Source organism: Dama dama, chromosome 4, assembly GCF_033118175.1.
Source record: "Dama dama isolate Ldn47 chromosome 4, ASM3311817v1, whole genome shotgun sequence".
In the NCBI taxonomy this organism is placed as follows: domain Eukaryota; kingdom Metazoa; phylum Chordata; class Mammalia; order Artiodactyla; family Cervidae; genus Dama; species Dama dama.
Window position 1 is genome coordinate 61,242,965 of NC_083684.1, and position 27,059 is coordinate 61,270,023.

At 55.7% G+C, this 27,059-nt stretch overlaps 2 protein-coding genes across 5 annotated transcripts; one reads left to right on the forward strand and one right to left on the reverse strand.

Moving 5' to 3' along the window:
• The first annotated feature begins 283 nt into the window (after positions 1–283).
• PPFIA3 (PTPRF interacting protein alpha 3) lies at positions 284–21,870 on the forward strand. The gene is made up of 30 exons (XM_061139804.1): positions 284–334; positions 5,098–5,352; positions 5,609–5,710; positions 6,088–6,252; positions 6,606–6,680; positions 7,151–7,225; positions 7,539–7,760; positions 8,773–8,919; positions 9,008–9,142; positions 9,707–9,790; positions 9,914–10,045; positions 10,489–10,551; positions 10,686–10,765; positions 11,044–11,188; positions 11,730–11,923; positions 13,063–13,285; positions 14,345–14,508; positions 14,618–14,745; positions 15,404–15,497; positions 15,845–15,926; positions 16,571–16,771; positions 17,422–17,484; positions 17,652–17,678; positions 18,763–18,938; positions 19,347–19,444; positions 19,646–19,821; positions 19,909–19,977; positions 20,210–20,381; positions 20,943–21,014; positions 21,147–21,870. Exons 2-29 carry the CDS (start codon positions 5,113–5,115, stop codon positions 20,999–21,001), a joined length of 3,591 nt encoding a protein of 1,196 aa, XP_060995787.1. The 5' UTR covers positions 284–334; positions 5,098–5,112; the 3' UTR covers positions 21,002–21,014; positions 21,147–21,870.
• Positions 16,805–26,897, reverse strand: HRC (histidine rich calcium binding protein). Of its 4 annotated transcripts, XR_009692482.1 has the most exons (8): positions 23,802–26,897; positions 23,657–23,727; positions 23,044–23,112; positions 22,761–22,815; positions 22,299–22,335; positions 18,457–18,640; positions 18,126–18,333; positions 16,805–17,941 (listed from the first exon to the last, which is right to left on the reverse strand). XR_009692482.1 is itself a non-coding variant. In XM_061139805.1 (6 exons), the coding sequence occupies exons 1-6, from the start codon at positions 25,702–25,704 to the stop codon at positions 21,113–21,115; spliced, it is 2,274 nt and encodes a 757-aa protein (XP_060995788.1). In that variant the 5' UTR covers positions 25,705–26,897; the 3' UTR covers positions 21,075–21,112. The 4 variants fall into 4 exon arrangements, 2 of the variants coding, with proteins under 2 accessions (XP_060995788.1, XP_060995789.1); XR_009692481.1 differs by having other exon boundaries at positions 18,126–18,640; XM_061139805.1 differs by lacking the exons at positions 16,805–17,941; positions 18,126–18,333; positions 18,457–18,640 and adding an exon at positions 21,075–21,251.
• Positions 26,898–27,059: the final 162 nt, after the last annotated feature.

Genomic DNA, 27,059 nt, shown 5'->3' on the forward strand with positions numbered 1-27,059 from the left:
GGGAGGAGGAATTTTTTGGCGGGGGAAGGTGGGATTTGGGGGGCGCTGGTGAGCACCCCTAGATCTGGCGGCTGCGGCCTCGCGAGGGGAGCCTGAACGGTGACAGGGGCAGGGGGCTATTTTAGGGGGTAAAGGACTGTTAGACGGTGAAGGGGAGGGGGTCCCAAGCGCCCAAGCCGGAGCAAGAGACGCGGAGCCGCGCGAGCCGCGGAGACAGGGCTCCAGAGCTACAGATCCGGGCCCCGGCCGCCGCCAGGGGCCCCGCCCGGTCCCCCCACCCCACCCCCCACGTCCCTTCTGCAGCCCAGCTCCGCCCGCAGCCGCCGCGGACCAGGTAGGTAAGAGCCCAGCCCGGCCCGCCTGGCAGCGCCCACCCCGGGGACCCCTCGCCGAGCTTCCCCCGCCTCCCCGAGAACCTGGATTCTCTTCTCCTTCCCCGAGGACCTTACAGCCCAGATTTCACAGCCCGACCCCAGAGACTCAGGCGTGTCCCTCCCGGCTCTCAGAGTCCCCAACCGAACCCTAGGATCCCAGGCGTACTGCTGCCTTGCGCCTCCTCCAGGGCCCAGGAGCCTTAATTTCCCAGGTCAGCCCCGGGAATCCCCTCTGGACCAAGATCCTCCTCCTGGGCCCAGTCCTGGGAGATCGACACAGACCAAGGCTGTGTCAGACTCCCCCAGCTAGAGCCGCCGGCCCCCCCCTCCCCCGGTCGCGTCCGCATAGCCCCCCATTCAGGGACCCAGTCAGCCCATCTCCGGTCCTTCGGCTTGTACAGCCGGCCGAGTCCCTCGGTCCAGGCCGGCTCAGCGGCCGCCCTGGACACAGGCCCGCTCTGGAGCTGTCCATGGTCACCATTCTCGGCAGCCTTGCCTCCCCCATCTCCTGCTGCCGCCGCCGGGGAGGGGGCGCCGGCGGCGCGGGGATCCCCCTCGCTGCGCCTTTGACCTGGGAATACCCAGGCCCTCCCCGACCTGGGCGCCTGGGCCTCAGGATTCCGCTGGCCAGGCTCTCGGCCCCATCCTTAGCACCCCAGTTGCGGTGACCCCAGCTGCTACTTGAGGAGTCGGAGCCTGAATGTTCTTGCCTGGTCCACCTTAGGGATCTTGGCATCCGGGGATCCAGATCCTACCCGCTCTGGGTGCCTTGTCAGTCCTCACTTCCTCTGGTTAGAGGCCCCAGCTGGTAGCCTTCACCCCCTCCAGGAAAGAATCCAGTTTCCCAGCCTTTGCCCCCTTGAGAGACCCAGTTCAAAACTCTGTTCCCCTCCAATAAGTATACTCAGCCTCCTGGCACCCCAGCATCTGCCTCCTTAGGGATTCAGGCGCCATGATTCCTCCCTTTCAGGGGCTCAGAATGCAATTCTTAATGCAATTCTCTGGCTTCTGCCTGTCCTCCCCCTTGAAGACCTAGATGCCTTGTTCCTGATCCTGCCTCCCCTCAGCGACCCAGGAGTTCAGAACCCATCTCCTGTACTGCCCATCAAAGTCATCTACCCCTGCCCTTCCTTCCAACAAGGACTCAGGCTCCAAACTTCCATCTCCTGTATTTTGCCTCCACAAAGATTCAGGAGTCCAGTCCCCCAACTGTGACCTCCAAAGTATCTAGCTGTTCAGCTGTTACACTTAGGAACCCAAGTCCCTACAGCCTCACCATTGCCCATCAACTCTGGTGGCCTTGAAAAACCCCTGCCTCATCCCCATATCATCTCAGATTTTGGGCTTCCTGGGGTTTCCAATATTTCCCCTGAGACCCAGGTTCTTGAGATGCTTCCAGCACCCCATCATGATTTTTTCATATCGTGATGCCCCATCTTTCAAGTACATTCTCAGACTGATAAGCCGAGCATACATCCCTTCCTCCAGATGTGCTCTGTGACCTAGGTTCATTTTGTGGTCTAGAATTGTCTTCCATATTTCCAACTAAACAGGCACCCTGGCAGTGCTTTGTGGAATTCTTTCTAAATCCTAGAATACTCCCAGTGAACATCTCTGTTCCTTTTTCACCCAAGGTATGTTCTAAATTCTAGGTTAGATGCTAAATTCGAGTCATGATGTTCCCCAGGTAAATTCAAATTTCTAGTCAGTGCTCCCAAGCCAAATTCTGATCCCACTTTCCTCCCCTTAGACATGTTCCTTCCTCCCCCCTTCACTTCCTCCCCCACAGATCTTAGTTCCCTGACCAGGGATCCAACCCAGGCCCCAGCAGTGAAAGTGCCTAGTCCTAACCACTGGACCACCAAGTAATTCCTGACATATTCCAATTTTTAAGAAGCCAGTCTTTGCTTATTTTCTTTTAAAATTTCATTTTGGGTGTGTTCTAGGTTCTAGCCACATCCTTGGCATTGTTCTAGATTCTGTTCTTTTCCCAGGGGCATTCTCAGTGCTAGAATGTGTATGTGTGTGTTCCATTTATGGGCTCTAGCTTTTCTCCAAACTGCACTATCAGTTCTAGAATATGCTTCCATATTTCATTTTATTTATTTTTGGGCTGTGCTGTGAGGTATGCGGGATCTTAGTTCCCCAACCAGGGATCGAACCTACACCCCCTGCAGTGAAAGGGCAGAGTCTTGACCACTGGACCACCAGAGAAGTCCCTGCACCTCCCTATTTTATATGCCATCCAGTTCTACAGTCTTAAGTCCCCAGGATTACACTGCACGTTCGTTCTTCAGGTTCTGTATTCTAAGCCCATCCATCCCCACCTTCTCTATCTTTTCCCCTAGTGTGACCTTGGCTCAGAACTTGTCCCCTGGTGGATTGTGGGCTTCTTCCATCTGCCACTTCAGCATTCTAAACATGCTCTAGGCTCTCTCTTGTTCTGGAGTCTTCAGCCTAGAAATGTCCTCATTTCTAGAACACACCACCCCCACCCCCACCTCCTTTGCCAGCTCAGTCCTTATGCCAGTAAATTCTCAATTGCCAGAATGCCTCCTTCAGCATTCTCCCCCAGGCAGTTCTAAGTTCCAGGCAAACTTCTTGTTATTTTCTAGGTTTTTTTCTTTGCTCCAGGGCATGTTCTGAATTCTAGAGCAAATATTCTGCCCTCTGAGTTCTAACATTATCTAGACACATGAAGAAACCAAGAATGTGACCTCTGCTATATTCTGTGTTATACTTTCGTCCCTGGTAGGTTCTGAGTTCTTGTTTATGTCTTCTGACTTAGGTTTGTTAAGCACTGCATTAGGTCTGTCCTTAGATATCATCACCCTCCCCTCTATGTTTGGGGTTCTAGGGTGAACCAGACACTCTTGTAAGTTATTGGATTGCTCTTGGCTGGTTCAAGGTTCTAGACCTGGGTTCCAGAATATGCCCCTCTATTTGGTCCCATGTGAGGCTCTTACCCCAAGCACATTGTAAATGTGAAAGCATATATCCTTTCTACATGCTGTACTGTGTCTTTCTAGATTCTACAGTTAACCTTGCTGAGTTTTGTTTCCTTCTCAGGGAATCTGAAGTTCTAGAGCAGCCTCCTGAAAACATCCCTAGCTGCATCTCATTAGTAGGTTCTGAGTTTTAGATACCATGCTGATTTTTTACTTAAGGCTGGCTTGCTCTCTTACAAACATTTTCTTGAATCTGACCTCTCTGTTGGGACTCAGATGTCTAGATTCCTAGATATACCTCTTCAAAGACCCAAGGGTATAGGCACCTAGTTGCCTCCTCTCCCAGGTCCTGGGGCTCTCAGTCCCTACCTCTCCTCCCTGGAGTCCAAGGTTCCAGTCCCAGGCTGTAGATATAGTCCAAATATTGGGTGGGGCTGGGAATTATCCACTCTAAGAACCGGTTATTCCTCTGTCTGAAGGGAGAGAAAGAAAGGAGAAAACAGAGTGAAAGTCCCTCCTGCTTTCGGCTGGGCCAGCCAGACCCGTCTGACCTGATGTGAGCAGGGGGAGTGTCTCAGGAGAGCTTCCTTCATCCCCGCCCACGGCTCATGCACCCAAACTCCTGGGTCCTGGGGGCCTGGATTCCGAGGGAAGAGAAATCTGAAGGCTGAGATTTCTGGGTATACAGTTGGAGACTGAAAGCCCAGACTCTTGTGCCCTGGAAGGAGAAAGATCTGGTCTCTGACTTCTGGGTCTGGGGAGGAGAAGGATGGAGGCTCAGACTCCTCTCTCTGGGGGACAGAAGGGACAGGGGAACCTAGATTCCTGTGACCTGAGGGAAGAAGTAGCTGGATCTAGGATTCCTGTGTAGTGTGAAGTGGCTAGCATGGTCCATGCCATCTTTTTTTCCTTCTGCCTGCAGTGAGTCTTTGATTCTCCTGTAACTAGATATCTAGATACCTGGGCAGTTGAAGGAGGCAGGAATTGGGCTGAAGAGCAGTTGAGGACCATCCCTGTGACATTATACAGGTGACCCCTGTATATGACCAGTGACCTCATCCTGTGACCCCTGGTTTTGTGACCTCCTGAAGACATAGTCTCCTTCTCCTGGGCCTGAGTTTTCTCATTCATACAGTGAGGTTGAAGGGAATTCTCAGCAGGGCCAGAATAGGTAGACTGATTTTCCCACAGTGCCAGTGATGGGAGGGGCCTGAGCCCCTTGCAGGGGTGGGATATGGACTGGAGGGGAGTGCCTGTGCACTCAGCCATGTCCGACTCTGTGGGACCCAATGGATTTCCCAGGCAAGAATACTGGAGTGGGTTGCCATTCCCTTCTTCAGGGGATCTTCTCCACCCAGGGATCGAACCTGTTTCTCCTGCATTGGCAGGTGGATTCTTTACCACTGAGCCACCTGGGAAGCCCTTGGGTGGGAGGGGACGGGCTTCCAAGCTTTCCACTTTCTCTCAGGGAGTGGGTCATTCGGCCTTTGTTTCTCTTAATAGGCTGAGTCTAGATTTGCTGCCCGTTGTCAGATGAAGTCTGACCTCAGTTTCTCCAAGTGTTCTCATCTAGGTCTGGTTTCCTGAGAGCATTGGGTTTCCGTTTATCTTGCACCATGATCGGAATGGATGGGCTTCCGTTTCTGCTGTGCAGTTGCTTGGGTTGTCTAGCCTCAGTTCTCACTATGTAGTATCCCAGTGACCGTGCCTCAGTTTTGTTGCCCGCGCTTTGACGAAGCCGCTCTCGGTTCCCTGCCCCCTCCCGGTACACGCAGACCAGCACCGCCGCCATGATGTGCGAGGTGATGCCCACCATCAGCGAGGATGGCCGGCGGGGCTCGGCACTGGGCCCGGACGAGGCTGGCGGCGAGCTGGAGCGCCTCATGGTCACGATGCTCACCGAGCGCGAGCGCCTGCTGGAGACGCTGCGCGAAGCGCAGGATGGGCTTGCTACGGCGCAGTTGCGGCTGCGCGAGCTGGGCCACGAGAAGGACTCTTTGCAGCGCCAGCTCAGCATCGCGCTGCCCCAGGTCTGGGCGGGGCCAGGGCGGGGCCTGAGGGAGGCGGAGCCTCGGCTCGCGAGGGCAAGGGGGAGGACGGCAGGAAGGGGCGGGACCTGACTCTTGAAAGGAGGAGGGGCTTGCCTGTGATGGGCGGGGCCTAGGTCTCTTGAAGGGGCGGGACTTGGCCGAGAGGGGAGGGACTTACTAACCTCCGAGTCCTTTGGGATGAGGGAGATGGGGAAACGATTGATCTGATTGTACAATTCTGCTCATCACTGGTCAGGAGTTTGCGGCTCTGACGAAGGAGCTGAACTTGTGTCGGGAACAGTTACTGGAACGGGAGGAAGAAATTGCCGAGCTGAAGGCGGAGCGGAACAATACACGGGTGAGGCGTCTTGGGGGCGGGACTTAGGCAGGGTGGGCGGAGCCTTGGGTTTTAAAGCCTGACCCATCTTTTTATACCCTGCCTTGCCTTCCTTTCTTCTTCCTGCTTCCACAACTTGGGCGGGTCTCCTCTGGTCCCCTCCTTCCTTCATGTCCCCTCCCCTATCTCCAAAACTGTTCTCATTTTCTGTACCACTTCTTCCTGACCGCCCCACCCCCGACCTGTTATCCCTCTCTTCTCCGGATCTGTCTCTCTTCACACCTCTTTACTTGGCTCCACTTCTTCCCTGTGTCTGCCCCACCTGTCTGAATCCTCTTCCTGCACTCTGCCTCTCTTCCCCTGACACTTTTCCTTGGCCCGGTGCTCTATCCCTGTAGCTTCTCTTAGAACACCTGGAATGCCTGGTGTCCAGGCACGAGAGGTCACTGCGCATGACCGTGGTAAAGCGCCAGGCCCAGTCTCCGGGCGGGGTCTCTTCCGAGGTGGAGGTACTCAAGGCTCTAAAGTCCCTCTTCGAGCACCACAAGGCCCTGGATGAGAAGGTATGAGAATCAGAAGAGACTGCATGTAGAACAGAAACCTGTGGTCGGCTGGGGCTGTCTTGAATGGCAGAAATTCTGGCTGTGATTGGTTGGAGATAGCCCAAGTGGGAAGAATGTTGACTGTCTTGAAATTGAAACAGACTATTGCAGACAGAGACCTGATAATGGAAAAAAGTAATGGGATAGGGTATACCAGTGGGTGAAGCTGCCTTACTAGCTGGTTGGGGCTGCACACCTATTATAAATAGAGGAATGATAATGTTGTCCTGTCAGGTCCATCCCAAGGTGTTCTGCATCAGCTATCCTCGATCGGGTCTGATCTCCATCTCACTCAGTCTTGCCCCCATCCTCAGGTCCGAGAGCGGCTGCGAATGGCGCTGGAGCGGGTGGCAGTCCTAGAGGAAGAGCTGGAGCTGAGCAATCAGGAGGTGGGGGTGTGGCCAAGAAGGAGGCGGGACTAGTGAACTACCAATGGGGTGGAGTCGATTGGGTGGGTCCTAGAATCTACTAGGGACAGGACTAGGGCACAGGACCAGTAGGATTGGGCTGTGGAGAACCGGGTTCCTAAGGTGAAATTCACTGGGCAGGACTAAGGGGAGTGGAGGACCGCTCTGTGACAGTGAGCCTAGGGTGAGAAGCAGGGCTGGGGGCGGCTGAGGGAAAGAACCGACTTCGTAGGAAATGGTTGGGTGGGGTAAGTCTGGGCACAAGGACTTAACCTTAGGGTTAAGATTAAGGGTGGCTTCCTCTCTGGTGGGTGGCTAAGGAGAGATACGAGGACACGGGGCCTAAGGGTAGATTATGAGATAAGTGTGGCCCCAGCAGGACCAGAGCCAGTGGGAAGTAAAACGGGGGTTGTAGGACCCCCTTCACCCTGATCTCCCTTTCCTGTTGCCAGACTCTGAACCTTCGAGAGCAGCTGTCTAGGCGCCGGTCGGGGCTAGAGGAGCCCGGCAAGGATGGGGATGGGCAGGTAAGAGGTGGACGTTTTTCTGTCTCCTTGCTCCTCACTGGCCCCCATCCCTGTGGTCCTACTCAGCCACGTGACTTTGTGGTGGTCCTTGTAATGTTTGGTATGATTCTCACAGACCCTAGGCCATCTGAATCCCTCAGACTCTAGCTGACCTTTGACCTCTGATTCAGGTCAGCTAGCTAAATTTGTGATCCCCATGGCCCTTAACTGATCTTTGATTCCCTCTCACCCCCGTCAGCTTTCTCTTTGCATTCTATCTCTGTGTTACCCAATCTGAGTTCTGTGCCTTCCTCCCTCACTGTCCCCATTCCAGACTCTTGCCAATGGCCTGGGTCCTGGTGGGGATTCGAACCGGCGCACGGCGGAGCTGGAGGAGGCCCTGGAGCGGCAGCGGGCAGAGGTGTGCCAGCTGCGGGAGCGCTTGGCGGTGTTGTGCCGCCAGCTGAGTCAGCTGGAGGAGGAGCTGGGCACCGCCCACCGCGAGCTGGGTAAGGCCGAGGAAGCTAACGCCAAGCTCCAGCGCGACCTCAAGGAGGTGAGGCCGGAGCCCCTGCTGGGCTGCCCTCTGTCCCTCCCCCCGAACCCTCCCTATTCCCCTCTGCCCATAGTCACAGAACTCATGAACCTGGATTCAGTCCACAATGAGTGCAGTTTCTTCTCCTCTCTGAGCCTGTTTCCTCACCTGTAAAATGGGATTTATGGCCCTTGTCAGAGAGTTGGTACATGGCACATAAATGGTAGTCACCCAGTATCTGGTTGTAGTTTTTATGTTACCATTGGGAAATTCTCTCCCACCTCTTAGTTGAACTCCATTGGCTGTATTTCACCCCATCCTGGCTGAGGCTCCTTGACCTTAACTCCCACGCTCCAGGGACTGCTGAGAAATGTAGGGCATGGATTCTTTAAAGCCCTGAATGAGAAAGAAGAGAGAGCACTTTTGTTTTCATCATCCACTGGGGCTTTTACCTCAGATTTGAAGTGTGGATGGCCCGAGGCCTTATTAGGAAGTGTGGTCCCACCACACCGGCTTCTAGGCAGGAGTCCATTCCCCATGAGACCCTGGAACACCTTCTCTGGTTTTATAAACCTGTGCTACCTTGGGAGGTCTTGGGGGATGTTGCCTCCCAGATGGAAGGGACTTTTGTTCTCTGTGAGACCCTAGGGCATTTGCTCTGTGATTCTAAATCCGAGTTGTGTCAGAAGTTGCTGAAAAATGTAAAACTTGGGTTTTTGAGTGGGCCAAGAAGAGTGGAGACTTTCCATCCCCTGGGCCTTAGGTCTCCATATGATAAGCCAATACTGTCCCAAAAGTTTATGGGAGGTGCTGTACCACCATTTTATCTGTCAGGTGGCAGAGGGCAGGCAGTGTAACGTTGGCTATTCTCAGGAGCTCTTGGCAGGTGTGGTTCCATCTTTCTGACGCCCAGATGGCAAGAGACTTCATTTCCCAGTGTACCCTGGGGTGCCTGAATTGAGGTTCTAAGCCTAGGCAACCCACAGGACCTTCTGGGAGCTGTAGTCCACGCGGTCCTTTGTCACCTCTGCAGGCGCTGGCACAGCGGGAGGATATGGAGGAACGGATCACAACGCTAGAGAAGCGCTATTTGAGTGCCCAGCGTGAGGCCACCTCTCTGCACGACGCCAACGACAAGTTGGAAAACGAGTTGGCCAGCAAGGAGTCACTGTACCGACAGGTGGGGGCACAGCCGGGGAGGGGCGATAGGGGCGAGGCTGTGGCCCATATGACCAAGCTCCTCCTTTCCCTTTGTCTGTGTCCCCCAGAGTGAAGAGAAGAGCCGTCAGCTGGCCGAGTGGCTGGACGATGCCAAGCAGAAGCTGCAGCAGACGCTGCAGAAGGCAGAGACCTTGCCAGAAATTGAGGCCCAGCTGGCCCAGCGCGTGGCTGCTCTCAATAAAGTGAGGGCGGCCTGGGGTGGGGCCTTGAGTCTCTGGGGCGAAGGGGAGGAGCTTAGAGAAGGCGGGGCCTGGAGTCTGGAGGGGTTGAAGACCAACAGCCTGAATTCAGATGGAAAGGGCAGGGCCTGGGATCTAGAAAGGGATGTGACTTAGAATGGGGGAAGGGCCTAAAGGTTTGGTGGGAGGTGGTCTCTGCTAAGTCGCTTCAGCCGTGTTCGACTCAGCAACACTATGGACTGTAGCGCCCGCCAGGTTCCTCTGTCCATGGGATTCTCCAGGCAGGAATACTGGAGTGGATTGCCATTTCCTCCTCCGGAGGATCTAACCGACTCAGGGGTGTTTTCTAGTTTGGACTAAAAGGATGGGTGGGACCTGAACTGAGAAGGGGACAGAGCTTATAGAAGAGGGCAGGGCTTGAGACTCAAGTGCAAGGTTTGGAGCCTTGTGGGGGAGGAGCCTGGAGCTCCAGGGGCGGGGCCTGGAAGCCAGCCATGGAGGAGGTGGGGTCTGGGGCCTGACCGGGTCCTAGTGGGACAGTCAGATGCCATGGGTTCCAACTTCTAGGCTGAGGAACGTCATGGGAATTTTGAGGAGCGGCTTCGGCAGCTGGAGGCCCAGTTGGAGGAGAAGAACCAGGAGCTGCAGCGGGTGAGGGGGCTTTGAGGCTTGGGGGATGAGCCTTAGATGAGGGGGTGGGCTGAAGGGGATGGGAGCTGGGAGCAGGGGCAGTGCTCAGGGCTCAGCACCTGTGCCCTGCTCTCCTCTGGGCAGGCCCGGCAGCGGGAGAAGATGAATGATGACCACAACAAACGGCTGTCTGAGACAGTGGACAAGTTGCTGAGCGAGTCCAACGAACGACTGCAGCTTCACCTCAAGGAGCGCATGGGGGCACTGGAGGAGAAGGTGTGCCCCAATCTAGGACTCCCATAAACTGGAATCGTGGGGCCCCAGGCCTTTCCCCAAACCATTATATTAGATCTCCCCAAATCTAGGCATCCCGAATTCGAATCTGACAGACTGCTGTATTGCTGGGACCAGCACTATTTCACCCGAGCACCCTAGTGCTGAATTCTGGGGCACCTATACCCCGAATTCTTGGCGTTTCCCCAAGCCTATAACCCTATGGACCCTCAAACTCTGAATCCACTGAAATTACACAGGATGCTGAATTCTGGGCTCCCAGGGACTCCCTTCTCCTCAGCAGCATCTTCACTCCACAACCTTCTTCCCCTCCAGCTCACCATTCCAGCTCACCCATTACCCTTGGGGGTCCCCTCAGGCCTGGAGACTGCACTGGAGACTGCTTCCAGGGTCAGGCCCCTCACTGCACCCCTGTTCCCCTACAGAACTCACTAAGCGAGGAGATTGCCAACATGAAGAAGCTTCAGGATGAGCTGCTGCTCAACAAGGTAGGGAGGAGCCTGGGGGTTGAGGGCCAGAGAAACAGAGCAGGCATTGCTGGGGTTGGAATCAGCCTGGCTGGGAGGGGCCGATCTCAGAAGGGGGCAGATTCTGACCTGGCCTCTCCAACCTCCTCCCCCAGGAGCAGCTCCTGGCTGAGATGGAGCGGATGCAGATGGAGATTGACCAGCTTCGGGGGAGGCCACCGTCGTCCTACTCCAGGTGACAGTAACTTTCCTGTGCCCACGGGGCCCCCTTGGCCAAGCACATCCCTTCTGCTTCCCAAGCCTCCCCATCCCCCTCCCTGTCCGCCTGAGACTTCCACCGGCCCCTCTTATTTTTGACCCCTGACTTCATGATCTCTGGCCCCAGACCTTTTTTTCCTGACTTCTAACACAAGATCCTTCTTCCAGTCCTCTGACCCCAAGCCCTTCCACATGACCACTGACCTCTATTTCCTTTTCCTGACCCCTTGGTCTCCACCCTCTCCGTGTCCACAGATCTCTCCCTGGCAGTGCCCTGGAGCTCCGTTACTCTCAGGCACCCACCTTACCTTCTGGCGCCCACCTGGACCCCTATGGGGCTGGCAGTGGCCGAGCAAGCAAGAGGGGCCGCTGGTCAGGGGTCAAGGATGAGCCCTCTAAGGTCAGCAGCCACTTCTGGGGCCTGGGCTGAGCAGGGCCTGGGAGGGCAGTAGTAGGAGGTGGTGCCCAGTATGCAGGGCTCTGGGCGGGGACTAGTTGAGAAGTAAGGTTTCCTGGACCCACACTGTCTTCTCTTCTTCCATCATCCCCACTTGCCTTGATGTCTCCTCATGTGGATGTCCTGCTGCCTGGTGAGAACTTTAGAGGAATGATGGGCTGGGAAGAGGGTTTTTGGGGAGATGACATGCAAGGTGTAGAATCCTAGAATGGATGGGGCTAAGTGAAGAAAAGAAGTGGGCTGGGTCAAAGGAAACAGTGGACTCAGGGAAGGTTGTGGGGAGTGTCAGGGGTGATCAAAAAATGGGACCCACCAAGAAAGAAAGGTGGGCTTGGGAAACTGTGGGGACTGGACAGGGTGAGGGCAGTTAGTGTCAGTGGATGTGGGCAGGGTCATAGAGGGTGGGAAAGGTCAGAAGCAGTGAGGGAAGACCCAGCATCACCTTTGGCCCCTGTCCACCTGTCATCCTTCTGTCTCCACACAGAGACAGGAGTGGGAGAGGTCTGCCCCTGCGGGGTCAATGCCACCTCCATTCCCTGGCGAGCTGGATGGCTCAGATGAAGAGGAGGCCGAGGGGATGTTTGGAGCTGAGTTGCTGTCCCCCAGCGGGCAGGCTGATGTTCAGACACTGGCCATCATGCTTCAGGAGCAGCTGGAGGCCATCAACAAAGAGATCAAGTGAGCACTGGCCCAGTTCTCTCTCGTCCTACCTGAGCTAAGTCCACAGCCCCTCTAGCTCTTGAGACTGATCTGAATACCTAAGCCCAACTCCTTTCCTAACCATCCTCAAGGAGTTCTCCCAGCCCAACACTATTCAGGAATCCCTGAGGAAATACCCGGAAGTCTCCTATGTGCTATTTATACATTATATACCACCCCCCCCAAACAGTACTCACAATTTCCCCAAATACCCAAGACTGCACCCTCAGATACCAAAAATTAAAAATCAAAATCCAATCCAATCCATCGAGAGTCCATTATATCACGGCTTTCATGACTTCAAGCAACCATTACCCAGAGACTCCTGGTACCCTAAGCATCTCAACACGAGGTCCCCAATCCTAAACACCTTAAGAACCTCGACTCTAGATAGCAAGAATTTCTACCTGATAAAACAAAAATCCTCAGTTTATTAAGACTCCCCCATCACATAAAGTCTACTTGGATTCCCCAGCAATTCTTAGCAATTATCTGATAACACACTTTGCATGGGCCCCAGCAAACACATCAACCTGACCACCATCTTCCATTCCAACTTGTTCTGACTGGAGATATTGACTTTCACCAAATGTCTCTATGACCCTCCCAGATCCCAGATTGACTTCAGAGTCCCTGATCTCACCTTTCTCTTATTATAAGCTTGCTCTTTCTGTCCTCCTTAGAACTTGACCTCTTGCCCAGGGTCATCCATTTATGATTTTCCAGAGCTGCCTGGTCATCATCAGGGTCATCCTGAGGCACGCTCTGGTCATCCTGTCATCCCTAATCTTTCCACGACCTCCCGAGCCTAGCATGGTCCCTTGACTCCCTTTGAACCTGTGAAGCCATCAGGGATCCACCAAGATCTCATTGTGCCTTCCCCAGAATTACTTTTGCTCCACCAAGCCTTCCTGGTCCATTGGGATCCCCAGACTCCCCCTTTAGGATGTGCAACGCAGCACGTGGGATCTTAGTTCCCCAACCAGGGATTGAACCTGCATCCTCTGCATTGGAAGCATGGAGTCTTAACTTCTGGATCACCAGGGAAGTCCCCCCAGGCTCCCTCTCCTATTGCCTGCCTCCGTCCTCTCATCCCATCTCCCCATTTGCCTCCTCAGGTTAATCCAAGAGGAGAAGGAGACAACGGAACAAAGGGCAGAAGAGCTGGAGAGCCGGGTGTCAGGCTCTGGCCTGGACTCATTGGGCCGCTACCGCAGTAGCTGCTCACTGCCCCCCTCCCTCACCACCTCTACCCTCGCCAGCCCCTCCCCTCCCAGCTCTGGCCACTCAACACCCCGTCTGGCACCCCCTAGCCCTGCCCGTGAGGGCACCGACAAAGCTGTGAGTATTCTTAAGTCTCCTCAGCTTGGTGGTGGTGGTGGTGGTGGGAGGTCATAAACAGGGCTCCCTAACAAACAGCAACAATAATCATCACACCAATGATAGCAACCTTAGCTTCCGCTAAAAGCTCACTCAAAGGGCAAAGGAGGACTTCCCTGGTGGTCCAGTGGTTGGGAATTCGCCTGCCAGTGCAGGGGACATGGATTCGATCCCTTCTCCAGGAAGATTTCACATGCTGGGGGGAGGCTAAGCCTGTGCACCACAACTATTGCGCCTGTGCTCTAGAGCCCATGCGCCACAACAAGAGAAACCACTGCAATGAGAAGCTCATGCACTGCAACTAAAGAGTAGCCTGTGCTCTCTGCAACTAGAGAAAGCATAGGCACAGCAATGGAGACCCAGTGCAGCTAAAAATAAATAATTTTTAAAATGTAAAAAAGGGGGGCAAAGGGGAGGCTGAGTCACTGGATTCCTGAACCCTAACTTGTACTTTAGTCAGATCTGTTCTACTTTTACCTACTTTAGGCATTAAATTTCTGCATAGGATTTTTATTTATTTTTTGTCCATGTCATGCAGCTTGCTGGATTTTAGTTCTCCAACCAGACCCTGGGCTCCAGCAATGAGAGCACCAAGTCTTAACCACTTAACCACTGACCACAGAATATATATATATTTAGTCAAATATACATTTGAGAAATACCATGATAGCCTAGAATTGACCTTAGAGGCAGGCACAAGAGCTATAACCCTGTTTTATTGCCTTAAACTCAGCTTTCCTATTTTCAGAACTTGTAACTCATTAGATTTCCTTGAGACTGAGCAGATCCCACTCCTGACACCAGAAGCTAAGATAGTAGAAATATGGGCTCATCAAGCTCCAGAGGGACTGCAGTTATTGCCTTTATATTTCTGCAGTTCACTCCCACTTAATCTATCCTATCTTTAGAAGTGATAGTCCAAATCAGGGGTATCCTAGACACCTGGTATACCTCCCAATTAATGAGGAGCCCCCAATATGATCCCTCCAACTCAGTGTAGCAACTCTGCCTCTCTTACAGAACCATGTCCCTAAGGAGGAAGCTGTGGCTCCCCGAGGGGAGGGGCCAGCAATCCCAGGAGACACCCCACCTCCCACTCCTCGCTCTGCCCGCCTTGAGAGAATGACGCAAGCCTTGGCACTGCAGGCGGGATCCCTGGAGGACGGAGGGCCATCACGGGGAAGGTCAGTAAGAATAAGGGACGAGACAGGGAGGGACTTGCTTGGGAGGAGGAGATGGGAGTGAACAAAGACTAAAGATGGGATCTACCTTCACTCTGTCCTGCTCACCCAGTGAGGGCACCCCAGATTCCCTGCACAAAGCTCCCAAGAAGAAGAGCATCAAGTCATCCATAGGCCGTCTCTTTGGCAAGAAGGAGAAGGGGAGAATGGGACCACCAGGTCGGGACAGCTCTTCTCTGGGTGAGTCCCGGTTTCCTCTCCCTTTCTTTATTCCTTCCTTCCTCCTTCTTTACATATTCACTTGACATACAACCCTGTCCCCAATCATTTGGTAATGCATTTTGAGCACTGGAACCTTGGCAGAAGTTGAGGGGAGGAGAAGGGGCAAGAAGGGCACTCTGAGGCCTGCCTGAGTGACTGTTGGACAAATGAATTCTTTATTTCATTTACTTGTTTTTTTTTAAAATAGAGTGGAGCTTGCTTGTCTGACTTGTGAAATCCAAGTTAGTCAAATTTTCAGAAATTTTATGAGCTGCTTTGACATCACATTTTGTGGCCTGAAATTGGTGGGATTATTTACACCATGGAAATTGGCAAATGCTACCAATCAGGAAATACCTCTTCTTCCCCAGGAAGCCAGTTGTTAAGTATTTAGCAGCATACCCCTGCCACCTTACCAAGGCCAGTCCAGTGAATCAGCTCTATGTGGGGGATTTCTCCAATTCTTTGCCTAGGAGGTGACATTGGTTCCTGTGTGGTTTTATCACTCCCTCTGTGTGGCCTCATTTACTAATCCCTCTGGGCCTCTGCTTTCCTGGCATCCTTCTCAACCCCCCAGCATCAAAGATTCTGCCTCCCCTCTGAGGCTCTCCAAATTTTGGCCCCTCCCTGCCTCCAGCTGGAACACCCTCAGACGAGACACTGGCCACTGACCCTCTGGGGCTAGCCAAGCTGACGGGCCCAGGAGAGAAGGACCGAAGGAACAAGAGGAAGTGAGTGTGGGTGTGTGATGTGTGTGCAGGGGAGGGTTGGTCATAAGTAAGAAAATTCTGGGAAGGGGTGTTCAAGATCCTGAACTTGTTTGGAAATTTGGGAACTCCTAGAGGGTTGTTTTTTTTTCCCCCTCCTCTTTTCATTTGTTTGGTGTGTGTGTACATGTGTGTTAGGGGAGGGGGATTACAAAGAGTCACGTGTTTCTGTTTTTAACCTTCTGCCATGTATTCTACATTCATAAAAGTTGTTTTTGTGGAGGCGGGGGGAGCAGTTGGTGAAGGGAGCCATCTGAGAGGGCTAGGTGTCTCTACCCCTGAGACCTCCTGCCATGGCCCTCTCTCTTCAGGCATGAACTTCTGGAAGAGGCCTGCCGTCAGGGCCTGCCTTTTGCTGCTTGGGATGGGCCCACTGTGGTCTCCTGGCTAGAGGTACTGGGGTCCAGAAATGTCCTGACTCTTCATCCCCAATCCCTTTGAGAACCCCATGGCCAGGGCTGGCTGACCCTGTGCCATCCTCCTCGCCCAGAGGTGTCCGGGGAAGGGAGTTGGGGGGTGAGGCCCTGGGAGGGGTCAGGTTTCTTGTGGACCTTCCTGTTGCTTTTTTTTTTCCTTCTCCCCTCACCCCTCACCACGCCCATCTTGGTCCTACTATCTCTTTCTTTGTGTCTTCCCATGCCTCTGTCTCTGGGATTCTCTTTCTCTATTTTTCTGCCTCTCTCCTCATCTCTGTGTTTTTGTCATTCCCCGGATTTCTTGCCATGTTCTCTCCCAATGTGTTTTGCTTCTTTCTCTCTGCCTCTCTGCCTCTCATCTCTGTCTCTCCCCATCTCTCTCTTTCCCCTCTGACTCTGGGCTCACCCGTCTGACTGTCCTCCTTCATCTCTTTGTGTCTCCCTCTGACTCTTGATCTCTTTGCTTCACTCCTGTCTTTCTGTTTCTCCCCACTTGCCTTTCCCCACCTCTCTGTCTCCCTCTCCCCCTTTCTTTCTGTCCTTCTCCCATTTCTCCTGTGATATATCTCTGCTTCTCTGTCTCATACCACCTCCCCCCCTCACTTTCTCCCTCTGGTCCAGCTATGGGTAGGCATGCCTGCGTGGTATGTGGCCGCCTGCCGGGCCAATGTCAAGAGTGGTGCCATCATGGCCAACTTGTCAGACACGGAGATCCAGCGTGAGATCGGCATCAGCAACCCACTGCACCGGCTCAAGCTGCGCCTTGCCATCCAGGAGATGGTCTCACTCACCTCACCCTCTGCTCCTGCCTCCTCTCGCACCGTGAGTGTCCAGGGCCAATGCCAGCCCCTGCTGTAGGCCCCGTCTACCGTCCTCAGAGTAGCCAATCCTGAGTCCGCTCATTCTAGCTCTGTCTTGTCAGATACACCCTGCTCTGCACAATCTCTCACCTGGATTATCTCTGAGGGTGGGACACCCTTCAAGTCTCCCTGCCTCCCCTCTACTTCCAACCCTCAGTCTGTCTTACACTCCGCAGCAGAAGGATCCTATCCCGGAGAAAAACCCAAATTCATATGGTTCTCTACAAGTCCCATGATGAGGGGCCCCTTCCCCAGCTCCTTTTCTACTCTGCTCCTTGACACTTGCTGCTCTCTTTTCTTGGAGCACCAGTCCTTCTTTTTTACCTCCAAGGCTGGCTCCAACTCATCCCTGAGGTCTCAGCTCAAATGTCACCACCTCCAAGAGGCCTCCCTAACTCAACAGCTAAACTAGTCACCGGTTCCATCATACATGAACACCTATATTTTTTTTCACCCCATGGCATTTACTGCCTTCTAACATTTTATCATTTTGTTCCATACATAAAATTATGTGTTCCCATGGCTAATTCGGCTCCTCCAGGAGCACGACTGTCTTCCCCTCCCCTGTCCAGAAGCTTTCTCCCAACCTCCGTAACACCTCTCGCCCCTCAGTCCACAGGAAACGTGTGGATGACACACGAGGAGATGGAGTCCCTGACCGCGACGACCAAGCCTGTGAGTGCCCCATGCCGGTGGCCTTGGGGGTGGCACTAACTTTCCCTGGGCAGGGGCCGGGTGGCGGGTGAGTCTGTGGCTGGCTGTCCGTCCGTTTGTCCCTCCCGCCCTCCTCCGCCTGCCCCTTAACCCACCCCTTCTCTCCCCTCTTCCCACTAACTGGTCAGGAGACCAAGGAGATCAGCTGGGAGCAGGTAGGGGGCGCGGGGCGGGTCGTGGGCGCATGAACAGGCTGTGCACGCTGCATGGACGCCCCTCCTTCTCCGAGCCCCGCCCCGCCCCTCGCCGGAGCATTCCATCCTCACCGCGGGGGGGCGCTGCGCGGAGCGCTGCTCTGGGCTGTCACTGTGGCTTGGTGGGGTCGGTGTAGAAGCCCGACTGTTCCATTGTCAGTGGTGCACGGGTCATCCCATTATGGTTGGTTGCGCGGGCTCCAGAGGCTGTTTCATTGCTGTAACTAGAGGGAAACGCTGAGCGGCTCTTTGCCCTACGGCAGAGGGATGTGGGGCTGTTCCACTGTACTGGGGCAAAAGGGAGAGCATTTGGGGCGGGGTGGAGGACTGGGCAGGGTACATCAGGTTGAGAAGTTGGGTAGAAGGAGGTACATTTTATTCTCAAGAGAGCAAGAGGTATGAACTCACCTGAGGTAGAGGAGCTATGTTGGGTCTTTGTTTCCAAGAGCCCAAGGTATGGATTGTTTGCTCATGCCGGGAGGAGTGAAGGACTTGGGGTGGATCCAGAATATTGTCCTGGGCCAGATGTGGCATCGGGCTAGTAGTTTTGGGACAGCGCAAGAGTGGTAGATGAAACCGTTGTCCTTTGTTGGGGAGGTAGCTATGCTGGAAGAATCTGTTGTGCGGAATTGGAGGAGTAGTGATATTGGACTGATCCATTGTTCTGAGTTGGGACGATGCTAGACTAGTACTTTTTTTTTTTTGGACTAGTACTTCTTAAATGTACTGTTCAGATCACCTGAGGCTCTTGTGAGAATGAGGATTTCCATTCAGTAGCCTAGGGTCTGAGATTCCGCAATTTCAGCAAGTTCTCAAGTGATAATGGTGCTTTGAGTAGACAAGGGTCTGTGAGGTCATTATGAAGGAGAGGGAAACAGTTCTGGATTGCCCGTTGTCCTGAGCAGAGACTGGCCATTGTCCTGCTGTGGGATAGAGAAAGAACAACCTTGGATTTGGGAGAGAGGGGGTTGGTCTGTACCCTTTCATACACACATGGGAAGGGGTCAGAAGGCCTGACTACTCCCCCACCTGCCCATGGCCCCAGATCCTGGCATATGGCGACATGAACCACGAATGGGTGGGGAACGACTGGCTGCCCAGCCTGGGCCTGCCCCAATACCGCAGCTACTTCATGGAGTCGTTGGTGGATGCCCGAATGTTAGATCATCTTAACAAGAAGGAGCTCCGGGGCCAGCTCAAGATGGTGGACAGCTTTCACAGGTGAGGTTGCCTGGCTAGTGTCAACAGTCCAAGTGGGGGAGGCCCCCACTTCTAGAGAGTCTTTGGCAAATAGGACCAGTTATGTGGAATTCATCTTGGACTATCTTTGGTCCTTTAGCCTGGATTGTTAGGAAATCCAGACTCCTGTGCCCCTTCCACTCATTAAGATGGCCCACTAGGAATTGTCCAAGGCCTGAGACAGCTTGGCTAGTTGACCCCATACCCCTTACAGGTTGGCTAACAGGAACTGCTTTTTTAAAAATACCCCGGCTCCTGGGAAGGTCAGCAATCAATAGAACAGATCCAGTGGAGCAATTCCCCAGCCTCTCCCAGAAAACCACAAGCAACAGGGAAAACAGTCACTGGGGTTGTGGGGGCTCTTCTGTGACTCTGCTCTCTGCTACTCAGGGTGAGTCTGCATTATGGGATCATGTGCCTGAAACGGCTCAACTATGACCGGAAGGACTTGGAGCGGAGGCGGGAAGAGAGTCAGACCCAGATCCGGGGTGAGTAGAAAAGTATGAGTCCACCTGGGAGCCATGTGGAGGGGTTTGGGACAGAGTTGGAGGAGGCATAAACAGGGAAGGGGAGGGAGGCCAGGAGAGCCGGGGTGGAGACAGGAAGAGGAAATGGGGTTGGAGATATGGGATAAATGAGAAGGGCCAGGCCCCAGGAAGGGTGCAACTGAGGGTCCCTTCCATCCCCAGACGTGATGGTGTGGTCCAATGAGCGGGTCATGGGTTGGGTGTCCGGGCTGGGCCTGAAGGAATTCGCCACGAACCTCACGGAGAGCGGGGTGCACGGGGCACTGCTCGCCCTGGACGAGACCTTCGACTACTCCGACCTGGCCTTGCTTCTGCAGATCCCCACGCAGAATGCGCAGGTGAGCTGCCGCCGGGCCCGGGGCACACTGGGCATCCCCATCTTGCAGACTGAATGCTGCAGCCTCTCTCCCACCTCTCCCCTGCAGGCCCGGCAGCTCTTGGAGAAGGAATTCAGCAACCTCATTTCCTTGGGCACAGACAGGCGGCTGGATGAGGTGGGCGCAGCAGCAGCAAGCATAGGGTACTCCACACTCCCAGCGGCCCCTCTAGGCTCGCAGCTGAAGGGGTGGGGCTTGACTTGGCCAACGAGTCGCGGTTGGAGGCGGTGCCAGGGAAGGGGCGGGGATAAAGGAGCGAAGGGAGCGGGAGAGGGGTGGGGTCAAAAGGAGGAGCGAAGTCGGAACGCGGCCCTAGTCCCTCACTAGCTGGCTGCACCCCTATACCTAGGACAGTGCCAAGTCCTTCAGCCGCTCCCCATCTTGGCGGAAGATGTTCCGAGAGAAGGACCTCCGAGGCGTAACCCCAGACTCAGCTGAGATGTTGCCCCCCAACTTTCGTTCGGCCGCAGCAGGGGCTCTAGGCTCGCCGGGGCTCCCTCTCCGCAAGCTGCAGCCGGAAGGTGGGCGGATCCCAAATGGGACAGCCTCTGCTCCCCTCCCCTTCTTAGATGTCGGGGGAGGGACCATCTCCACATTCCAGCAGCCTCCCCGGGTTCTGAGATGGTCTAGTCCCTTTTTCCCCACCCACGACAAATGGACCGCTCCAACAAGCCAACTCCCTCCTCAGGGTGTGGAATGGATTAATCCCATCATACCCCGTTTTCCAGGGTGGGAAATGAACTCGTCCAGTGTCACCTGGGGCATTTTGAAGGAATCTGAGGCTTTGAGAAAGGATTGGAAACTGGCCTGGAGGGAGTCAGGCGGTCGTTCGCTTCTCGGGAGGGGGAATCCAAGGGAGGACGCTTGGATGGAGGAGGAACTGGGCGGGTGTGTGTGTGTGCGCGCCCGCTTTACTGAACCAATGCTCACTAGGCGGGTGTGTGTGCGCTTTACTGAACCAATGCTCACTGGGCGGATGTGTGTGTGTGTGTGCGCGCGCGCCCGCTTTACTGAACCAATGCTCACTAGGCGGGTGTGTGTGCGCGCCCGCTTTACTGAACCAATGCTCATTCTCCCTCCAGGCCAGACTTCTGGGAGTTCCCGGGCAGATGGCGTTTCTGTCCGGACCTATTCCTGCTAGTGTAGGCTTCCAGGTGAGGACCGTACTGGGCGATCTTGGGGATCGGGGCGGCACAGTGGATCTTCACGCCTGGCGTCAATGCAGGTGACCTCACTCGGACGGAAGAACCCTTCAGAGGCTGGGCTGTTTCCCCTCCTGCCCACAGTATGGTCTCGCCGGGGAGAGTTTACTGGGGAGCTCGCGCCGCGGACTGGACCATCTGTACAGACGAACGGGGGATGCTGGTCCCCGCCTCACAAATGGACTGGGCCTGGACCAAACCACATGCACTGGACTGAGAGGGGGGAAGAAGAGGGCAGGAAGAAATCCCGCCCCAAACTTCCGCCTCCCTTTCCTCTACTTTGTAATTTATTGATCAGTTTCCGATGGGAGATGGGTGCCCTTCCCCCGCGGGAAGGGGGCGGGGCTTCCCTCCCGGGCCGCATGCGGGGAGAGGCTGACCCCTCCTCTTTCTTCTCAGTTGCGGGGCCCAAGTCCTCCTTCTTCGTCCGAAAGGAGGGGAGGGAGGACTCGCTGCTAAAAGCCTCGCCCCTTGTGCCACTCAGCCCCGCCCCGCCGCGTCCCGTTGCCGGTGCCTGGGGTCAGCTGCGGGCGGGGTTCCCTCTCTCTCCCCAGTGTCTCGTGTCCCCGAGGCCCCTCCGCCCCCCGTGCTGTGGCCGTGTCCGTGCCCCGGTGGTACGGGGTGCAGAACTGCGCTCCCCGTTCCGCTCCGGCTCCGGGGTTTGCATGGGAGAACCCTCTTTCCACGATGCCACTGGGCGACGTGGCGTGGGGGGAGGAAGGACGGTGGGGGAGCCCTCGCCCCCGACTCTTGGTCGGCCTCCCTGCCCCAGGCGTCACTCAGTGATCACGGGTAAAGAGAACTGTTTCAAAAAGCTCCCGTGTTGACTGATTTATTTATCAGGACCTAGCAAACCAAACACCTCGAGGAGTTCAGGCCCCTTCTCCCTCAAACCCACGACCCCACGCCTGACAGTGAGGTCTCCGGGAGCACGCTTATTCAGAGAAATAAATATGGCTCGTGGAAAGGGGTTGGAGGGCCAGGGAGGTATGTCTGCGCCACAGCCGCGAGGCTGGGTCAGGGTTCCGGAGTTTCCAGCATGTCGGCCAGGGCTCTGGAGAGAAGGACGCAGAGATTGGACAGTCGAAGTGTCCCTAGCTCACCCCAGGGCGCTTAGAGGTCCTTAACCTGCCCGTTTCACCAAGGGGGAAACAGAATCCCAGGGTTGTCCAGTAATTCATAGCGGGACAGCACCTTTCTAAAGGAGCCCTCAAACTTTCCCTTCCATATACTTACTGGTACAGGGACGAGGAGAAATAGTCCACGTAGCTTCCTGTGGGAGAGAAGAGGCTTGAGGGGTACACCACGGGTGAATTTGGGGGTCACTTTTCCCTCAGTCCAGGATCAGGACTAGCTCCGCCCGCCTTTCTGGGTTCCTTCTCCCAAATGAATTCCTTCGGCTCTGGGTGTTTCAGGAGCCCCGTTCTTGCTTTGGCCCCACCCTCTCGGCTCTAGGCTCGCCCCTCAATCCTCTAGGCAATCCTAACCCCTTTAGTTTTGGCATCTATCCCCAACCTTCCTTGTATGCGGGCCCCACCCCTCGGTGCCCCTCCCATTCCCGTCAAAGATGCCCCGCCTCGACCACGCCTCCCCACACGGCCACGCCCACGGCCTTCCGGTCCCCTCCTCAGGTTGGCCCCGCCCCCATCAGGCCCCGCCCCTTCACCCGGTTTCCTCCTGGGCCCCGCCCATGCTCACCGGGAGAGCAGAGAGTTTCGCAGACCAGCGGGCAGAGGTAGCAGAACTGACAGTGCTGGGGGCGAGGATAGGGAGAGAGAGGTAGGAGGTGGTCAGGGGCGGAGGAGACTAGCTAGGTGGAGGTTAAGGTCAGAGGTGGGATCGGGTTTGGAGTCAAGGCTACATCAAGAGTAAGGGGTTAGGTCAGGTTGCGGGCAGAGGCCAGGATTTGGGGCCGGGGGTGCTCAGCTGGTCCCGGGCCATCCTGAACCTGGGGCATCCGTGAGTCTGGGAGAACGCTCACCTGGCACTGGTCGCAATGCTCTCCCATGTTCTCCTCGTCACAGTGACAGTTTTCACATTCAGTGCATCGCTGGGGGCCAGAGGAGCCAGGTGAGATGGAAATGTCTGGGAGCCGTCCACCAGTGCTCCACCCAGCCCGCCGGACGTTTCCCCAACGTCTCGGCCTCCTCACCTCCAACACTGAGCTCAGTCATCTTCCCCCAACCGGCTTGCCACCCTCTGGTTGCCCTATTGCAAGGTGCTGCAACATCACCTCGTTACCGTGGGCTGGACGTTCGGGTAGTCTCTTCACCTGCTTCCTCCCTGCTCCCCCCACAGGCGGTCAGTCTCCAGTCCTGTCCCACCTCACCCCCAGGCTCTGCCTTGCACCCTCCTCCCTGTCCCCGGGTCTGCAAGTGCAGCTCAGGCCTCACCCTCCCACTCTTGGACCACTGTCTGAGCCTCCTCCCCAGCCTCCTGGCCTCCAGTCTGCCCCTCAGGTGGCCCCAGAAGTGTCTTTGTTCACTCAGAACTGTCCCCGAGTCTCCTTTGCTCATGACCCTCCCAAGGCACACCAGAGCCCTGGAACAAAGTCTAGGAACAGCTTGGTGGGTGGATCTGGCTTGCGGACATACATTGCAGAAGGAGCAGTAGCCACACAGGGACCCTGGCTGGTAGTTCCCATACTCCTGGGCATCCTGCTGACCTGTGGGGACAAGAGGGCAGCAATGACCCAGGCTGACTCTGCTCCTCCCCACCCCAATCAGTCAGATCACTTACCCATGTCCTCGCCACTCTCCTCCTCACTGGAGGCCCCTCCAGACACCTCCTTCCTGGTCAGCGGGTTGGGGATGATGGTGAAGGGGAGTTCATCTTCTCCTAGCCCCGCCTCCTCCTCATCTTCCTCCTGGTGGTCTTGGTTCAGTGGGACCCAAACCTCAGCTCTCTCTTCTCTCTTTTCCTCCTTCTCTTCCTCCTCCTCCTCTTCCCCCTCCTCCTGGCTGAGGCTGAGGCCATGCCCTTCCTCCTCATCTTCCTCATCCTCCTGGTCATCCAGGCTGCCATGCGGGGTGCCTTCTCCTCCCTCCTCTGAACCTTCGTCAGCTTCTTCATGGGAGCTGTGATCCTCTTCCTTCTCTTCCTCATCCTCCTCAGACTCGCTCTCCCTTAAATGGCTTCTATCCTTCACCCCCATGTGTTCTGGGGACCGGTGGCTAATCTCTTCCTTGATGGACCCTCTGTGGCCAGTCCCCTCATCTCTGTGGTCTTGCTGCCTGTGGCTGGGAGCCTGGTGGCCAAGCCTGGCAGAAATGTCCTCATCTTCCTCTTTGGGGACTCCATGATGGTCATGGCCAGGGGCTGCTTTTTTATAATCTGGGAAGTCCTCCCCCTTAGCGCTCTTGTGGCCTTGGGGTTGGTGGCTTGCAACAGGGTGGCTGAACTTCTCCTCGTCTCCAAGGCCATGGTGGGTATGTCTGGGAGCCTGGTGCCAGTGTTCAGTGGACACATCCTCACCCTCGTCTTCCTTGTCACCACCGTGATGGTGGTGATGTTCCTCTGAGACAGCTTCATCCTCCTCCTTCCCGTGATCTCGGTGCCTGTGGACTTGATGTCTGTGCTCAGTGGAGACAATATCATCATCATCTTCATCATCATCTTCTTCTTCTTCGTAGCCCCCGTATCTGTGGCTGGGGCCATGGTGGTGATGTTCCTCTGAGTCATCTTCATCCTCCTCCTCCCCATGATCTCGGTGCCTGTGGACTTGATGTCTGTGCTCGGTGGAGACAATATCATCGTCATCTTCTTCATCATCATCTTCTTCTTCGTGGCCCTGGTGTCTGTGGCTGGGGCTGTGATGGTGGGGATGTTCCTCTGAGACAGCCTCCTCCTCCTCCTCCTCCCCATGATCTCGGTGCCTGTGGACTTGATGTCTGCGCTCGGCGGAGACAACATCATCGCCGTCATCATCATCTTCTTCGTGGCCCCTGTGTCTGTGGCTGGGGCCATGGTCGTGGTCATGTTCCTCTGAGACGTCTTCATCCTCCTCCTTCCTATGGTCCTGGTGTCTGTGGACCTGGTGTCCATGCTCAGTGGAGACATTCTCCTCTTCCTCGTCTTCATCTTCCTCTTCTCTGTGGCCTCGGTGGACATGCCTGACGATGTGATGATGGTGATGCTCACTGGACACAACTTCCTCCTCCTCCTCCTCGTCTTTTTGGCTCTGGCTCCCATGGCTGGGGAAGTGGTCCCCGCGCTCAGCTGAATCATCCGCGTCTTCATTTCCGTGGTGTCTGTGTCCGAGGGCCTGCTGAGCATGCTTGGGGTATTCCTCCTCGTCAGAGACGTTCTCGTCTCCCACCTCGTGGCCTTGGTACCTATGGCCTTGGGACTCTCTGAAGACATCTTCGTCCTCTTCTCCGTGGTCTCCGTGGCCCCAGAGATGATGCCCACTCTCTGTGGAAACATCCCTGTTCTCATCTCCATGGCCTCCGTGGCTGTGCATCGGGTGGTCAGACTTGCCCGACATGTCCTCTGAGGGCCCCGGAACTCCTGCATGGTCGTCCCAGTTGCTGGGGCCGGGCCCAGCCCCTCTCAACTGCTGGGTCACGGCAGGGGGGAGGAGCAGGCTGGCCACTGCAGCCCAGAGGACAGAAGTGTGCAGCCATGGCCAGCAGAGGCCCATGGGGACAGACGGGCCACAGAGCTGCTCCCAGGGCTGGCTCCCGCTGCGGCTGTGGCTTCGAGGATGGATGTTGGGCTCCTTGTCCCTTTGGGGCTCCTTCCCTTTCTGGCTCCCTGTGTCGTTCCTTTGCTGTGTCCCTCCCCGTCTCTGCCCTCTGGTCCTCACAGTCAGCCTCTGGACACCCCTCTGAGGCTGTCTTCAGAGTCCTCTGACCCCCCTCACTGGTCCTCCCTCCCACTTCCCAGCCAATAGGGTCTCTCCCCTCCCCTCTCTGTGGCTAAATTTACTCTGGGCCCTGAGTTATTCTGGGTCAGTCCCCTCCTGCCCCTCCCCTCCTGCGCCTCCTCCTCTCAGCTGGGAAGGGGGTGGATGAAGGGGTCTCTCTTTGGCCAGGAGAGAGGAGTCAAGGGTTTCTGACTTTGGGCTGCCAATGCATTCATGTTTGGCAGCAGCCAAGACAATAGCTAGATTTTTAGTGGGCCAGTGTGGGGGAGCCTGGACCCTGGGGGAGGGGAGCAGGAGGGATGTATGTGAAGGGAGAGACCCCTGCCAAGGAAGGACTGGGGGGTTAGATTCCCAGGAGTTTCTGGCCAGAATGGGCTACTCTGCTGAGATGGTGGATGCCAGTATGGAGGCCCTGGCGAGGGGTGAGAGGAATCCTGCTGCAGCACGCATACCCGTGACCTCCCGTCCCTGGGACTCAGATCTGGGGGCAGGGGATGGGGCCAGGCCAGGGCTATAAATGTGGTGCGGGGGGGCGGGGGGCTCAGGTTACCCAGGCGGCCACAGCTGTCCCTGTCAGAGAGCTGGCAGGGGACATGTGGCCCTGCCCGTCCGCCTACCCACACCTCCCACTGCTCATCCCAGCACTGCCGCTCCAGCTCTTTGGGGTCCCATCCTTCTTCACGGGTCTCCCTCTCTCCACCGTTGTTTCTTCACCTGCTCTCTCAGGATCCCTGTCCCCCATCCTGAGGGTTCTGTCCCCTTCTGCTCACTCTTGAGTGTGTCTACGTGCCCCCACCCTATCCAAGCCTTTCTCACTGTCTCTGTGGGTCATGTAGCCCGCCACCCATCCAATTCTCTGCCCCCACCTAAGTCTTTGTGTCCCCCCAACACTTTGTCAGTGTTGTCAGCGGACCCTCTGCCTCATTGCTGCCATTTCCTCTCTGGGTCTTCATCCTCCCTCTCTCTGGACTCTGTCTCTCACTCTCTGGTCCCCGTCCCCTCTCCCTGGGTCCCCGTCCCCCTCTCCCTGGTCCCCGTCCCCTTCTCTGGGTCCCCGTCCCCCTCTCCCTGGTCCCCGTCCCCTTCTCTGGGTCCCCGTCCCCCTCTCCCTGGGTCCCCGTCCCCCTCTC